The 15,086-nt window shown below is 55.5% G+C and overlaps 10 protein-coding genes across 10 annotated transcripts; 5 read left to right on the top strand and 5 right to left on the bottom strand.

The window, feature by feature from the left end:
- Positions 1-4: 4 nt before the first annotated feature.
- Malapachy_2622 (hypothetical protein) lies at positions 5-569 on the top strand (the record flags this gene model as incomplete). Its single annotated transcript, XM_018137110.1, has 4 exons — positions 5-123; positions 152-289; positions 319-443; positions 487-569. 4 exons carry the CDS (start codon positions 5-7, stop codon positions 567-569), a joined length of 465 nt encoding a protein of 154 aa, XP_017993231.1.
- Positions 570-571: 2 nt separating this feature from the next.
- Positions 572-2,629, bottom strand: Malapachy_2571 (cobalamin synthesis protein; the record flags this gene model as incomplete). Its single annotated transcript, XM_018137060.1, has 1 exon — positions 572-2,629. One exon carries the CDS (start codon positions 2,627-2,629, stop codon positions 572-574), a length of 2,058 nt encoding a protein of 685 aa, XP_017993278.1.
- Positions 2,630-2,981: 352 nt separating this feature from the next.
- Positions 2,982-4,790, bottom strand: Malapachy_2575 (transcription factor tfiiib complex subunit brf1; the record flags this gene model as incomplete). The annotated part of the gene is made up of 1 exon (XM_018137064.1): positions 2,982-4,790. One exon carries the CDS (start codon positions 4,788-4,790, stop codon positions 2,982-2,984), a length of 1,809 nt encoding a protein of 602 aa, XP_017993274.1.
- Positions 4,791-4,960: 170 nt separating this feature from the next.
- Positions 4,961-5,937, top strand: Malapachy_2586 (atp phosphoribosyltransferase; the record flags this gene model as incomplete). The annotated part of the gene is made up of 2 exons (XM_018137075.1): positions 4,961-5,024; positions 5,063-5,937. 2 exons carry the CDS (start codon positions 4,961-4,963, stop codon positions 5,935-5,937), a joined length of 939 nt encoding a protein of 312 aa, XP_017993003.1.
- A 22-nt stretch (positions 5,938-5,959) lies between these two features.
- Positions 5,960-7,068, bottom strand: Malapachy_2574 (msp1-intra-mitochondrial sorting protein; the record flags this gene model as incomplete). The annotated part of the gene is made up of 2 exons (XM_018137063.1): positions 5,960-6,855; positions 6,882-7,068. 2 exons carry the CDS (start codon positions 7,066-7,068, stop codon positions 5,960-5,962), a joined length of 1,083 nt encoding a protein of 360 aa, XP_017993275.1.
- A 299-nt stretch (positions 7,069-7,367) lies between these two features.
- Malapachy_2585 (20s proteasome subunit beta 3) lies at positions 7,368-8,007 on the top strand (the record flags this gene model as incomplete). The annotated part of the gene is made up of 2 exons (XM_018137074.1): positions 7,368-7,924; positions 7,959-8,007. The coding sequence occupies 2 exons, from the start codon at positions 7,368-7,370 to the stop codon at positions 8,005-8,007; spliced, it is 606 nt and encodes a 201-aa protein (XP_017993006.1).
- Positions 8,008-8,046: 39 nt separating this feature from the next.
- Positions 8,047-10,049, bottom strand: Malapachy_2603 (flavin-containing monooxygenase; the record flags this gene model as incomplete). Its single annotated transcript, XM_018137091.1, has 2 exons — positions 8,047-9,539; positions 9,575-10,049. 2 exons carry the CDS (start codon positions 10,047-10,049, stop codon positions 8,047-8,049), a joined length of 1,968 nt encoding a protein of 655 aa, XP_017993134.1.
- A 375-nt stretch (positions 10,050-10,424) lies between these two features.
- On the top strand, positions 10,425-10,991 carry Malapachy_2621 (dna polymerase delta subunit 4; the record flags this gene model as incomplete). Its single annotated transcript, XM_018137109.1, has 3 exons — positions 10,425-10,710; positions 10,735-10,795; positions 10,826-10,991. The coding sequence occupies 3 exons, from the start codon at positions 10,425-10,427 to the stop codon at positions 10,989-10,991; spliced, it is 513 nt and encodes a 170-aa protein (XP_017993232.1).
- A 7-nt stretch (positions 10,992-10,998) lies between these two features.
- Positions 10,999-12,667, bottom strand: Malapachy_2572 (trna (guanine-n -)-methyltransferase; the record flags this gene model as incomplete). The annotated part of the gene is made up of 2 exons (XM_018137061.1): positions 10,999-11,163; positions 11,192-12,667. The coding sequence occupies 2 exons, from the start codon at positions 12,665-12,667 to the stop codon at positions 10,999-11,001; spliced, it is 1,641 nt and encodes a 546-aa protein (XP_017993277.1).
- A 214-nt stretch (positions 12,668-12,881) lies between these two features.
- Malapachy_2615 (irf-2-binding protein celtix-1) lies at positions 12,882-15,078 on the top strand (the record flags this gene model as incomplete). Its single annotated transcript, XM_018137103.1, has 2 exons — positions 12,882-13,237; positions 13,266-15,078. 2 exons carry the CDS (start codon positions 12,882-12,884, stop codon positions 15,076-15,078), a joined length of 2,169 nt encoding a protein of 722 aa, XP_017993097.1.
- Between the last annotated feature and the right edge of the window lie 8 nt (positions 15,079-15,086).

The raw sequence follows: 15,086 nt of genomic DNA, 5'->3' as shown, positions 1-15,086 counted from the left end.
CACCATGTTCCAAATCTCCTATGAGCTGGAAAACAAGGGCTCTGTAGCTCGTGACCATCTTGCACTGGAACGAACATTCCTAGCATGGATGCGCACGTCCCTAAGCTTGGTCGCGATTGGCGTGTATGTACTTTTTTTGCTAACAGGCAAGCGCCATTGCACAGCTCTTTCGTCTACCGGAACTGATCCTGGACGAGGATGAAAAGAAGGTCCAGGGAAGTTTGGCGTTCTTGCGCGGCGAGGCTAAACAAATTAACAGCAAAGTGCGTCTGCACTCTCTGCAACGGCTGTAGGTATCGACTATGCTTACCAGACCAGCGGCACTCCTATCGGTATCTCGTTCGTCGGCGTCGGGATCTTTATTTTGTTGTGCGGCACGTCCCGCTTTTTCCAGACCCAAAACACTATGATCAAAGGCTTGTTCATTCCTAGCCGTGTGGAAGGTACGTATTTTCTACGTGGCATGAGTGGCTTACATATGTCTAGTTTTTGTGCTGGCTTGTGTCACAGGCGCACTTTTGTTTGCTGCACTGGGCGTCATGATCTCTGTAGCAGCTGGCGCTCTCTAATTTTACGCTTCGTCCATGTGGTCATGCTCGTGGTCGTGGTCGTCCTCTTCTTGATCGACCCAGTCTTCGAAACCGTCATCAAAGATCTCGACCAAAGCCTCATGCTTCTCCTCCATCGTCATGTCCTTGCTCATAATCTCCTCCCATTGCTTCCATTCATTATCGTTAAGGAGGCATGCGTTCATAGTTTCACGAATCGCATCAATGCTAATGCCGTTACCGATGAACACCAGCTCTTGACGACGGTCACCCCAGGGCGTGTTGGGGTCAAAGTCTTTCTTGATCGCCGCAACAATCTCTTCGTCCTCAGGCCAGTCCTCGTCAGGCACCTCACAACGCCAGCGGGCACCACCAGTGAGAGTGAGCATCACACCGGCCTGCGACCACTCGCCAAACATCAACGGGCGTGTGGCCAGCCACAAGAAGCCCTTGGATCGAAGCAGTGGACCCCATACCTTCGACTCACGCTTGCACTTGAGACGAGCTTCCGGGCGCAAAGCTGGCTGGTCCTCGTCCTCGCCATCGACCTCGATGTCTTCGCCATCCTTTTTCTCGCCCTCTCCCTTGTCTTCCTTCTCATCTTCATCCATTTCTTCGCCTTCTTCGACACCGTCATCCATAAACTCTTCCTGGATCACGACAAAGCAGTTGCGGATAGTCTTCCATAGACGCTCAGGATGGAAGGGGCGACGGGCACGGTACACAAAACTGCTAATACCGTACTCTTCCGTCTCAGGCTTCACGTCTTCGACCAGACTGCGCAGCCAGCCGGCACTCATAGCAGCTTTCTCAAAGCTGAAGCTTTTGGTGCCTAGGACGGCCTTCACGTCAATTTTGCCATGCGATGCAGGAATAATGTTTGCCGACGGGTTGAGCTTCTTGACCAGGGAGATCACCTGTTTCAGCGCATCTGCCGACACCAGATCGCTCTTGTTCACAATCACACAGTCAGCAAACTCAAGTTGGTCAACCATGAGGTCACTAATGTTGCGGTCGTCCTCCTCTGGCACCATGCCCGCATGACGATCGACCAAAAAGTCGGACGTGTGGAAGTCGTGGAATACACTGGCGGCGTCCACAACCGTGCAGCAAGTGTCGAGCTGCGCCACGGCTGGCAAGCCACCACGCTGGAGAATGGCAGCGACTCGCTCATCGTCCACCGCATTCTCTGAGAACTCAGCACTGAACGTCTCAGCAACCTGCATCGGCTCGGAAATACCACTCGACTCAATGACCAAATAGTCAATATGACGGTCACGCGCCAGGACCGCAACCTCCTCGAGCAGATCAGCACGCAGCGTGCAGCACACGCAGCCGTTCGACATCTCAATGAGGTGCTCATTGCCCTGGATGAGACGACGGCCAGCAATCAGTTGAGCATCAATGTTTAGCTCGCTCATATCGTTTACAATCACGGCAATACGCAGGCCGTGGTCCGGGCTCGACAGAATATGACGCAAGAGCGTCGTCTTACCGGCACCCAGGAATCCGCTCAGCAGCGTCACAGGGAGTTTGCCCTTGCGTTGCTTGCCAAGCACCTTGTTCGACTGCTCTTTGAGCCACTTGGCTTCCGCTTTCATCTCCTTCATGGAACGAGGCTTGCGCTCACTGTCCATCTTCTTTCCAGCCTGGACATTGTTGAGCTCCAGACCAAAGGTCTCTAGCATGTCGTACACCTTGTCGTTCGGCTCAATATCACCCTCACGACGCGGCAGGATGTGTACATGCACATGGTCCACTGTCTGACCCGCAGACGCACCATCCTGCACGGAAATCGTGAGTGCCGTACCACTATACGCGTTCTCCACAATGGTACCGACTTTCTGCACGACTTCAAAGAGAGCCCCCACCTCTGCAGGTGGGATGTCCGCGAAACGGCGGTACTGGGTGCGTGGGATCACAAGCACATGACCAGGCACCACAGGCTTGAGGTTCACCAGAGCGACAGCATCATCCGCACTGTAGAACACTTGTTCCGAGACATCAAAGCTCGAGAAGAAAACCTTGGAAGGACTCTTCTCAGTCTCTTTTCCCTTGTCCTTTGTAGCCACAGGCGACATCGTACAAACTGATGAAAAACGGATGGGGCCTGGCGGTGCCTTTTTATTGTTTGTAAAGCGATTATTTTCTGTAGGCCCAACTCGTCGGACAGTAGTTGCCGCTTGAAACAATCTCCTTGCACCAAAAAAAGGCCGAGATGCCCACCAATGTCGATGCATGGCGGCACGATACCCTCGGTTGGGTACACGCATGTGTTATAAAAATGATCTGGTTGGCTACACCTTAATACCTTGCCGGTGATGTGCGCGGTGGAGCGACTGGTAGGGACTCATAGTACTCGGCAGACCTCCACAATTTCTAAAAGGGGTATCGAATTAATACAGACACGATCTACCATACTCGCGCGATGCCTCACCAAGCATCGTCATAGTCGTCCGCATAGGTGTCTTCTTCTTCTGGTCGTGTGAGACCACCTAGTGCCATCCAATCAGAGGATGTACGAGAGCGCTTGGAGAGTGGACCATCGCCTGCGTCGCCCTCATCTTGGCTCTCGTCCTCCTCTTCCTCACTGTCGTCCTCCATGTCGCGGGGATTGGTCGTCGTAGCTTGAGATGCGGCGACCTTGGTATTGGGCGCCAAGTTCTCCTTACCAGTACCATGCGCACCAGGAAACAGACTGTTTAGAACATCATAATTAATGCGTCGCGACCAGCGCTTCTGCTGCATCATTTGCTTGGCGGATTCCGCGGCGGATTGCGTTGGCGCTGTCGTTCCATCGCGCGGCTTTTGTCGTTTGCGATTCCGTGGAGCTGGTGCAATGCCAGCCTTCTGATCTGCTTCCAATTTCAACTGACGAGCCAGCGCCGCTTCTAGATAATCTTTGTTGAATTCCATCCACACGCGTTCTTTGATTTTGACTTCTTCTTCGGACAATATAAAGCTGTCCAGTTCATCTTCGTCCAAATCGTCCAAATCATCCTGGGTCCTTGTTTCCTTCGCAGCTGCCGCCTCCCCCTCTTCACTCGCCTCTTGCGCTCGGTCCGCCTCCACGCTCTCTGTCGCTGGCATAGCCGCTTCGTCCGGGCGCGGAATGTGACCGGCTTTCGCACGTTCCACACGTTGCCGTTCTTCTTCCGCAAGATCATTATCGAGCGCCTGGATCTCAGCTTGGCGAAGGAAAGAGTTGATCTCCTGCTCTGTCGCTTGGTCTGCCAGCTGGTCAATATCACCTCGCAGTGGTTCTGTGGTTGCAGGTACCGGGGCTTCCATATCATTCAACTGCGAGGCTGATTCTTTCTCTTTCTTTGGCGCTCGAGCGCGAGAGAAAGCTGGCGGATTGTTTTCCTCTTCTAGCCATACGCTGCGGAAGTCCTCGATGGTGAGCTGACCACTCGGTGTCGATTTGAATTCTTCCAACCGCTTCCGCAGCGTAACGTCTGCGATCTTCACGACCTGTACAATTTCCGTCACAGACCGCCGGAAATGGTTCATACGTGCGGCTAGTAGTAGACACGCGCCACAGATACCAGCTGGGCGACGTCCTTCGACCATCCAATCTGTTTTGAAACGCGTGACCAACCGCGTCGCGTCTGTCACGACACGTTGTGTCTCATCGCCGAATTCAAGGAGCGCGGCGAATCGACTGATATAGAAAGATGGGTCAATTAGTGGCATTTGCAGGTTCAGCACACGTAGCAGACGTAGATAACTTCGGCCTAGCACGAACACATTGACTTGAATGACATCGGCAAAGTCAATGAGCATATGTGTGGTTTTGGCCATACGACATGCCACATAGAGACAGGATGCCACAGTATAGTCTGATTTCCGACCCAACACAAAGTTCTTGGGCTGAGAACCTGATGCGGTGGTGGTACCACCGTCCAAGGCCAGCTGAAAGAACCGCAGCGCGCGTTCGGCTACGTGGGCAGGCACCCCACGCGCTGTAGCCATGCGATTGATGTTCCACCGGGCATTTGCAATGGTGCATTCGCGTGATTCACCTGCGGAGCTGCCACGGAAGCCTGGGCCAGACGTACGAGCACGCACTTGGTCGGCACCCAGATAGCTGCCTTGCACCACAGCGCCACCCGCCGTATTTTCCGCGAATGTGATATCGCTGACAATTTGGGACTCTTCCAGCACGACACCACAAGCACTACATACTGCCTGGGAGTCGGCGAAATCAATGGCCAAGGAGCCACAGTTCGTGCAACGCATCTTGTGCGTTCGCCCTAGGGAGCCCTACCTTGTGTTGCGGAGGCGTACACTCGCGTGGCTTGGGCGTTGTTTTCGCCCTCGAAAAAACGTAAGCAAAAGCGCCGTCTTGGCGACACGTGCTATATGATTCACACGCGGCCATTGCACATAAGCATTGTTTCGAACGTACCATGTCGCAGCTGCTTCGTCCGGAGAACCTACAGAACCGTCTCCTGTTTGCCATTCCCAAGAAGGGTATGTATTGTACCAGGTATTTGCCTGACACTGCCCAGGCCGTCTTTACGAGACGTGTCTGACGTTGTTGAACGGTGCGGACATCCAGTTTAAGCGTGCGCACCGTTTGGATGTCGCACTTGTGACCAACCTGCCGATTGCACTGGTGTTCCTGCCAGCTGCTGATATTCCTCGCTTTGTAGCGAATGGTAACGTCGACCTCGGTATTACCGGGCAGGATATGGTGAAGGAGTCGGGTCCGGCGGTGTCGGATGCGATCACAGAGGCGCTTGCGTTGGGTTTCGGCAAGTGCAAGCTCCAGGTGCAGGTGCCGGAGAACAGCGAGAGTATTCAGAGTGTGCATGATCTTGTCGGAAAGAACGTGGCAACCAGCTTTGACCATATCGCTGGGGAGTACTTCCGCAAAATCGAGGCTGAGGCTGGTAAGGCCCTGCCTAATGGCCAACTCGCGACGAAGATCCAGTACCTGAACGGCAGTGTGGAAGCGGCGTGCGCCCTCGGCCTCGCTGATGGTATTGTTGACTTGGTCGAGTCAGGGGAGACGATGCGTGCTTGCGGTCTGAAGCCCATTTCGACGCTGCTTTCGTCGGAAGCTGTCTTGATTCGTCCTACCCAGCCCCATGAGCGCACGAACACCGAACTTATCAACCTGATCACCGCACGTATCCGTGGTGTGATCGCAGCATCGAAGTATGTGCTGTGCCAATACAACATTCAGAAGCACAACCTCGCCAAGGCGCTGGAGATTACTCCTGGCCGTCGTGCTGCGACTGTGAGTCCGTTGGAAGAGTCTGACTGGAACGCCGTGTCAAGCATGGTGTCCCGCAGCGAAGTGGCCACCATTATGGACAAGCTCGAGAGTGTAGGCGCCAGCGACATTTTGATTCTGAGCATCAACAACTGTCGTGTATGAGATATTACCTCCTATAGACTCTCTAATCCAGCGCTTCCTGCTCAGTATGGCTGCTTGGCAACGCCGTATCCACTTGGAAAAAGTCCGAGTTCTTCAGGGGTCGCACGGTCATCGCCAAATTATTGGCATCAGTGTTGCCCGCCTTGGAGTTGATGCGCGCCCGTTCGACGGACTCCCGGCCGGATTGACTACGCAAGACTTCCCGCACAGGTACCATGGCAGCATTACGACACAGCTCCTTGAGATCGCTACCGCTGTACCCTTCCGTCTTGCGCACAATCTCGTCCAAGTTGAACGACGAGTTGCACGGCACGTTGGAGAGCATGATGGCCAGAATCTTTTTGCGCTGCGCAGGATCAGGTAGCCCCACAGCGTAGCGTTTTGGCATACGGCGTAGAATCGCTGCGTCAATGTCCGCCGGGCGATTGGTCGCGCCCAGCACAAGGATGCGGTCGTTAGATGAGGTAAGACCGTCCCATAGCGTCATAAACTCTGCCTTCATCATAGCCATTGCTTCATGATCACCCGATGCACGCTCGCGCAGGAAGCTGTCGATCTCGTCAATAAAAACAATGGTCGGCTGCAGCTTGCGCGCCAAGCCAAAGAGGGCAGCCACCAGCTTATTCGACTCACCGAACCACTTGTTCGTCAACGTCGACACATGCATATTGATGAAAGTCGCGCCGCTTTCTTTCGCGAGCGCCTTGGCCAGCATCGTCTTACCAGTACCAGGGGGACCGTACAAAAGCACACCCTTGGGTGCGCCGAGCAAGCCGTTCGTGCTGCTAAACAGTTGGGGGAAGCAAAGAGGTGCAATCACGCTCTCCTGCAGGCTCGAGATAATACCGTCTAGACCGCCGATCGATTCGAACGTCACGGGGATGTCTTCCGGCAAGATCAGCTCCATGGCGATTTGCTCTGACGGTTAGACATTTACTACATACCTTCGTATTCATTCAGTTTGATATCCTTTCGGTTCACACCGAGCTTTCCAAGCTTGGTCTCTGATACTTTCTTAGCGTCCTGCTTTTTCTGGCGGTTGGGATCCATGTGTTCCAACGCGTACTGGCCAGTCAGTTTCAAGGGTGCGTTGTCACTTACCTTGAGTACAAAGTACGACATAATCGACATGGCACCGGCGGTAGCCACTTTGACATTAGCATGCTTTGCGTATTGTACATACAGTCGCCCAACCATTTCCGCGTTTGTGGGTTCATGGCTATTTCCGCCTTGTGTCGCTATGTGATGTGCTCCACGCGTAGGGGCCCCTCGCCGCCTGGGACAAGGTGGCACTATCACGTGAGTGATCGGCTTGCTCCACGCTCTGCGTGACGACGTGCGTGCGCGTTGTCCTCACCGCTACCTAGCCAGCTTGTCAAGAGTAGGTAAAGAGAGAGGGATGATGATCGACTAACAGTACAGTGAGTATTATGGAATACAATGGTGGCAGTGTCATTGCCATGAAAGGCAAGAACTGCGTGGCCATTGCCTCCGACCTCCGCCTCGGCAACCAGGCCCTGCTTCTCTCGACACAGTTCGACAAGGTATTCAAAATGACGGACCGCACATACGTTGGCTTGCCAGGCCTTGCTACCGATGTAGCTACTCTCCGTGAAAAGTTCCGATACCGTCTCAATATGTACCGCATGAAAGAAGACCGCGATATTGAACCTGAGACGTTTGCGCACCTCATGAGCTCGACGTTGTATGAGCGACGATTTGGCCCTTACTTTATCGAGCCTGTCGTAGCAGGCCTTAACTCCAAAAATGAGCCGTTTATTGCGGCATCTGACCTAATTGGGTGCTTGAACTTTGCGAAAGACTTTGTCGTGAGTGGCACGGCCAGCGACCGCTTGTTTGGTATGGCAGAAGGTTTATGGGAGCCGGATTTGGAGCCGGAAGACCTGTTCGAGACGATTTCACAGACCATGCTTGGTGGTATTGAGCGCGACGCGCTTTCCGGTATGGGTGTCATTGTGCGCATTATGTATGTATCTCTTTGTGACCTGGCTAACATGCAGCACACCCGACAAGGTTATTGAGCGGACACTCAAATGCCGTATGGACTAAACAGAACGTAGGTTATAAATATGTACTACAAACTGGGTATTATGGCTCCACGACTTCGGATACAATTGAAGGTAGTGGCATCTTGGCCGAGGACGACTCCTTATGGTGCTCATGGCTGTGGTCATGATGGTGCGTATGGTGCTCATGGTTATGACCATGGCTGTGGTCATGATGGTGATGGTGATGACTGTGGTGATGATGATGGTCATGATCATGACTGTGATGATCATGGGGTAATTGTTCACCCTCTCGTGTCACCTGAATGACGAGGTCCCCTGCCGTGCGAGAGCCATGCAAGGCATCGCCAGGTTTCACATGGGGCGACACACCGAGAATCGGGGCACATTGCTGCCAAGCGAATTGCGTTACCTCCATGCAATCACGCTCTGTCGCATCTTGCTTAACATGCACATGCATATGAACAACCAAGGATGCTTGTTTGCTGTCTGAACGTTTCGACATCACGCCAGCAAGCCCGGTCTTCTGCTCGACACCCGCACTGCTCTGCTTAAACACAAGCGATGGTAACGTCAGCTGCCACATCTGCACTCTGTTCAAGCGAACCACCGCATGATGACTTTCAATGTTGTGCAATGCCCGGTACAGCTGCGGCACTTGCACGTTGGTACTGGGCGGAGATGCCTGTAACAGAATCTTGCACAAGGGCTTGAGCGCTGTCACACTCACATACATCATACTTGCACCTTCGAGGCCTGCAAGAATCTTGTCAAACGCCGAGGCATTCGCAGGGGGCAAGACAAAGGCGGCAACTGCCAGCACCATGGCAAAGAACAAGATCATTGCAGAGAACGGATTCATAAACGCATCATACATGGGACCTGCCGCCATGATAGGGCGGGCAAGGACGGACGTATTGCGCGTATGAGTACGCTTTGTATGTCTGCCATCCAAATTGGTGTTCACGGCTTCATTGTTGATCCCACAAGCCGCGGCTAGACGTGCATGATTCCGCAAAACCACATTGGTGCCAATACATAACAGAAGTACTAGGCACAACAAAAGGCTAGGTAAGTGCAGTCCATCACGATCCTCTTCATGCGGCGAGCTGGACGCTAGCAAGGCATGCTCGGCATTCTCCTTGCACATATAGATACCTGCAAAGAGCAGGTAGACCACAGCGGAAAAGTCATACAGCGTCTCCACACGAAGAAGCCCGTAGGGCCGCTGCAATGACTTTTCATCACTCGTGGTGCTGGCCCATAAAGGCGAGATGGCGGCGTGGATCAAGCCCAGCGTATCGAATACCATCAACAAACCGAAGCCAACCAATGCCAGCGAGTCACGCACTTGACCTAGTACCCATAGCACTACACCGACGCTGAAATGGATGGCACTGTATCCCAATAAGGTCGACTTACTGCATGGCAATGCTTGTGTAGGTTCGGGTGTAGTTGCTTCCACGGGCGAGTATACACCTGACACCGACCGAGATGGCAAAGACGACCATGCGGCAGAGGTGCTTCGATGCCTGCTTATGTCAGGGGATATAAGTTGGGACAGATCCGGTGTGACTGGATGTCAGTGATGCTGTGCAACGTCAACGTACCGGGTGCCAACTGCGACGAGGAAGGCCAACGCGGCGTTTGCTCCGATTCGCTGGCCGCATGGGCAAGTAAGTAGCTTACTCTGCGCTCGTTTCGTCGGTGCCTCCGTTTCTCTAGAGAAGCTTGTTCTGGTGTCAATTCGCCAGCGGGCGCCTCGCCCACCGGAGCTTCGAGGTTATTCGCCTTGGCGGTCTGCATTTCACGTTCGGCCTCTGTGCCTGGACGAGGAAAAAACGCCGACAAGTTGCGGGAATGAATTCGTGAAAAATTTCTGGAGTGCTCACGTTTCTGTTTGGCACTGGTATCGTCTGTGGAATTCTCCGGAATGACATCGGTGATCGGCGCGGCATGGGCAGACAGCGAGGCTGTACGGCTATGCTGGCGCGGCGCACCCGAGCCCAACTTGCGCGCCGGGGCTGTGGGTACGCGCTTCTCGGGCGACAAGCTCGGGGGCGCCCGTTTCGCTGATGCGTCCATGACAGCAAGTGTCGAGCCGAGAGGCTTGATAGCGTATGTAGGAAGCCCACTCGGTGTGTTGTGTTGCGCATCTCCACGCTTCAACAGGCTGCTTGCATAAGCAAAAAGTGAGTCCAGTGCTGGTTACAGGTTGGACCCCTCTTCGGTCCCAGTTCTTTGCCTCGCAACACGATGGCAGCGTACGCTGTGCACTACCCAAAGCATACTTGGACCAAAATAGATCGTTCTACGACATAGCGCATGTAGCCTTTGCCTACTGGCGCTTAGCACGCTCCCCACGGCCCCACGCTAGGCCAGAGCGAGCAAGCTGTCATGTCACGTGCAAGATACAACATCCACTACGCTCTCGCGCCGCCTCTTTTACTTTCCGTTCGTATGCCGACGTCACGGAGCAAGCCTGGCCAAGCGCTGGGCCTTACCAGCGCCAAGGCGCGCTCGTCCATAGCGCGTGCCTCTGGGAAACGGGCGGCTAAGATTGACCAAGCCGCCAAGGCCGTGCAAGCGGCTGTGGAGGTACCGCCCAAGACAGCGGAGCCGCCTGCACGGACGTATCCCCCGGCCTTGCTAAAACAGGCGGAAGGGCGGCCGACGCTCGACACGGAGAGTGCTAAGTACGATGCGCTATGGGAGCATGCTAAGAAGACCATGGGCATGGAGCCAAGTACGTTCTTCCCTACTGACCCAGTCCACGCCGCGTCGACCAATCGTATCGAGCATATTTTGCGTGTGTTTGACATGGATCCAACGTAGGTACTCACGTCTACTTACATCTACAGATATGGCCCTTGCATGGGTATGACGCGCCTTGAACGTTGGCAGCGTGCGAAAGATATCGGCGAGGACCCACCAGACGAGCTGCGTGAGATTTTGTTGACACGCGAAGGTATTCTGGACTTTCAATATAGTGTGCTGGACCAGTCCGCCAGTATTGCTGTGGCATAGTGTAGATTTAGCTGAATAGGACTGAAGGCGGAAGTCGGAAACTCAGGCAGTACATGTCTTTGTTGGGCGCCACCGATCGCACGAGATGCAACGACAAGTCGCGTGTGGCGTTGGGCGTGCCCGGTGGCTGCAAACATGCCTCCCCTTCGAGACCTAAAGCAGCACTAGCACGCTACATGTTAGTCATTTGACATACGTACCGCACAAATATCCGTACCGGCATGCTCGACATCTTTGGTAAAGCAGTGTACATGGACCATAGGGTATGGTTCGACCTCTTCCATCGTGGCCCGTGCCTCCAATTCGGCCTGCAGAGCCTCGCGACCTGCATGCGCAGCCAAATGCGAATACAGTCCACGGTAGGCATCCAGGAACTCTAGCGCCGTAGCGGGCAAATTCATGGTAAAGTGGTCCACCAGACGGCGTGGACGACCAGCCGGCTGTGCTGGTGCCGCTGGCGCTGGCGCTGCAGGCTGTGACTGCTGCTGCTGCTGCTGCTGCTGCTGCTCGCGACGTTGACGCCGTTTTTGACGTCCGCTGATCAACGACGGATCTTCCGCAGGGAAAGCAGCATCCCATGCCTGGATCACACTGTGCCGGATGAATGCCCGTCCGTCCTCGCACGAGGCGCGGCAGTGTGCTTCCACTTTGTTGCGCTGCGCATTGTAGACCAAGCTGTTGTAGCACGCCGGATTCAAGTCATTAGCCAGGACCCAGCATCCCTTCTTCGCGGCAGGCACAGCAAAGGGACCGACGCCGGCCATGACATCAGCAAGGACTTGGAACGGCTTGAACTGCTCGATCAGCCGGCCATGCTCGGTGTGCAAACGACTGTTCCAGTACACATGGCGGAAATCCAAGGTAAACAGGCAGCCGGATTCCGACACCTCCGCCTCGTACTTGGGCTCACCCGCGAGCAATTCCATGGCAAACACACGAAACTCGGTCTCGATAGTATCGAGCTTGTTGACCACTGTCTCGACACGCGGCGTTTTTTCCAGGATGACCTGGCCAATCAAGTAGCGATACGCCAAATACTCTTCGCGTAAGTTGACGTGTGCAATGTGGCCGACCATAGAGAAGGCCGACGGCGCGCCTTCTTCCAGTGCTTCAGGAAGCAACGCTCGAAGCACCTGATCCACAGACCAGTAGTCCCAATCGAAGACCACAGGGTGCGGGATGATCACACCGTCGACAGCTCGCACAGCGTCTGCGAGGGCCTCTGGTATGTCGTTCTCCGCGACGCCTAGTTGGAGGACACGCATCGTTGGATCGCCCTGTGGATCCGCACAAATATGCTTGGACTTTTTTGAACGGAACACATGTTCATGTACATCCGGGTGTCGCGCTAGTGTGCTGCATACGGTGGCCGCACACCGCACACCGACGTATGGCAGCTCCTTCCGAAGCTCCGTCTTGGCCTTGGCCAGCATAGCCAGCTGCTCGTTTTGCTGCCGCTGCCGCTCCGCCTCGTCCGTGGCGGCTGCCTTTTGCATATCGATACCTGCCTGTGCATGCGACTGCAAATGCGGCGCATCGGCAGGCACATGGGGCGACGTGTAGAGCGCCAAGCGCGTCTTCGCGATCGGCTCCAGCGTAGGATCGGCCGGGGCTGGCTTCACGCGCGATGGATGAGCTGGTTTATGGAAACGTGGCTTGTCAATGTACGACGACATGAAGGTACGTGGACGTGGGATCGCGCGAGCTACGCGAGGCACTGTACGTGGCAGGCACCAAATTATGGCCAACACCGTACGACGACGTGGTCTGGATGGAGGCGAGCAAGCGCTGCCTTTTTTTGTGCATGCTTTGTCAGCATTGTTGAGGGGCTTTCGTCGCCCGCGTGCGAAAGGGCAGGGTCCCCCGAGCCGAAAAAGGTGCGGTAGTGCGATGGCGCTGCGGGGAGATGCGTCGCCAGCCTCCGCTGCGAGTGCGGAGTCGGAGGATGAGCACTCGAGTGCCTCATGGGCTGAAGAGGCGTCGTCCAGCGATGATAACCGCACGACGCCTATGCCTACGATGCGAATCAAATTGAAGCGCAGTCGCTCACGCAAACCAGAAGGCGATACCACGGCCGGTGAGAGCCCCGCGGCATCGCCAGCGCCGCCAAGCACGACGACGCCCAGTGCTAGTGTGAGTGTACTACCTTCTCCCACAGTGCCCATGCCCCGCGCACGACCGCTCAAGCAGCTGCGTGCGAAACCATTGAAAGTCGCCTTGGAATCCTTGGTCGTCGGCCTTAAAAAGTACGTTGGCCCTGCCTACTTACCTCAGACGCGATCCGTACCTGTTCTTTCATGAGCCGGTGAATGCTGATGAAGTGCCGGGCTACCGCGACGTGATTACGCATCCCATGGATCTCGGAACGATGGAGCAGCGGGTTCACGAAGGGTACTATACCTCAATGGAAGCGTTTCAGCACGATTTCATGCTGGTCACACAGAATGCCCAGCTATTCAACCCGCCATCTTCCATTTACCATACGGCTGCACGGCGTCTAGAGACCTGGGGCCTGCGTGCCATTGCGCGTGAAGCGATGAGTGTCGTCGCCGACGATGCGGCGATGAGTGCGACGGAAGGCGGTGACGACGATACCAGTGAAGCACGTCGACGAGGTCGTCGCAAACGAACAGCGCATGAACGTGCGATGATTGAGGCAGAGCCGCATGCCGAGCATTTGAGCCGGCGCATGATGCGTGTAGGCAGTGCGCGTTCCACAACATGGTCGTTGAAGGATGTGCACACCGACGACCCGGCCGAGCTGCTTTTCCGACGTACGCTGGCGTATGCGGGTGTAGGCAAGCATCAGCTTACAGGGCGAAGTGCGTGTAGTGTACGCGCTCATGCCAAACCCAAACCACGACTTGCGCCGCCGCTATCGATGGCGAGCAGTGCGCCGTCCAGCAACAGCAATGCGTCGGACGAGCCTGTGCCGTTTGTGTACCGTGAAGACGGCGCTTTGGACGCGGCTGAGCTTGCAGATGTGCGTGAGTACGTCGCGCTTCAGACATTGTCTATGCCCGCCTATGAATCGCTGCAACACTTGCCGATGATGCTATCCACAACGCCGACCGCGCCGGGCCAAGCACCTGGCGAGCCGAGTTTGACGTTTCCCCCTACGCAAACCGGCCGACCTGATGCACTGTACGCGGCGACGGCGTCTATGCCATGGCACGCAGCTGAGAATGCCAGTCATACCTTTGAAGGCACGACCATCCCTGACGACCAACGTGCCTTGCCTTTTGCAATTGCTTCGCATGCGGCACCAGGCGGTCTGGGTGCCAAAGTCAGTGCAGCCGCACGGCCTGTATGGCCAGCGATGCCGCCGCCGGCAATCCAAGAGTCGGGATTGCGTCTGAATCGCCGAGAGCGTGAGTTGGAGCAGGAGCGCGACGAGCAGAATTGGACTTTTTACCGACCCCACATGACGCGATTGATGGCGCTGCAGGATCTCGGTGCGTATGCCAGTTTGCCTGCCTGGGCCGCGACGCAGGCAGGCGATGAGCATGTGCTTCAGCCCTATGCGTCAGTGGCTGGGGACCGATTGACGCAGGCGGTACGTGATCACTTGCGTGCGATGCCGTACCGCGCACTTGGCCTGCCACGCACCGCGCAGTATGTGCCACGGGCCTCGCTGCAGCAACTGCCTATCGCTCTGCAAATCTCCATGCAAGGCGCGCAAGAGACGGAACGGCTTATCGATGTGGTTTATGGTAGTGTCGATGGCTTAGCGTATGCACGCAGTCTCGCCGAGTTTGTGCATGGCGCCGCAGCAGATGTCTCGATGGACCAGGATGCGTCCATGGCCGCAGCCCAGGTCGAACAGGCACTATCGCAGCATGTCACAGAACACATCTTATCGCCGATGACAGGCGGGCTGTGGGACGTGCTGGCCAAGGTCAGCGCGACACTCACGCCAATGACGGCGAGGCCAGGGCACCTGACAGAACTACTGGACGACAAAGACGGCGCCGTATCGTCGGCCTTGTGGCCAATGCGTACCGTGAAAAAAGAAGCGGACGAGGACGAGGAGGGCAAGCCTCCTCAGCTGGATCGCGTGCTAGAGTCGGTGCTCGATACGATGTAGATTAGTTA

The sequence above is a fragment of the Malassezia pachydermatis genome (genome assembly GCF_001278385.1).
Source record: "Malassezia pachydermatis strain CBS 1879 chromosome Unknown scaffold2, whole genome shotgun sequence".
In the NCBI taxonomy this organism is placed as follows: domain Eukaryota; kingdom Fungi; phylum Basidiomycota; class Malasseziomycetes; order Malasseziales; family Malasseziaceae; genus Malassezia; species Malassezia pachydermatis.
This window is presented reverse-complemented; position numbering and strand designations above follow the sequence as displayed.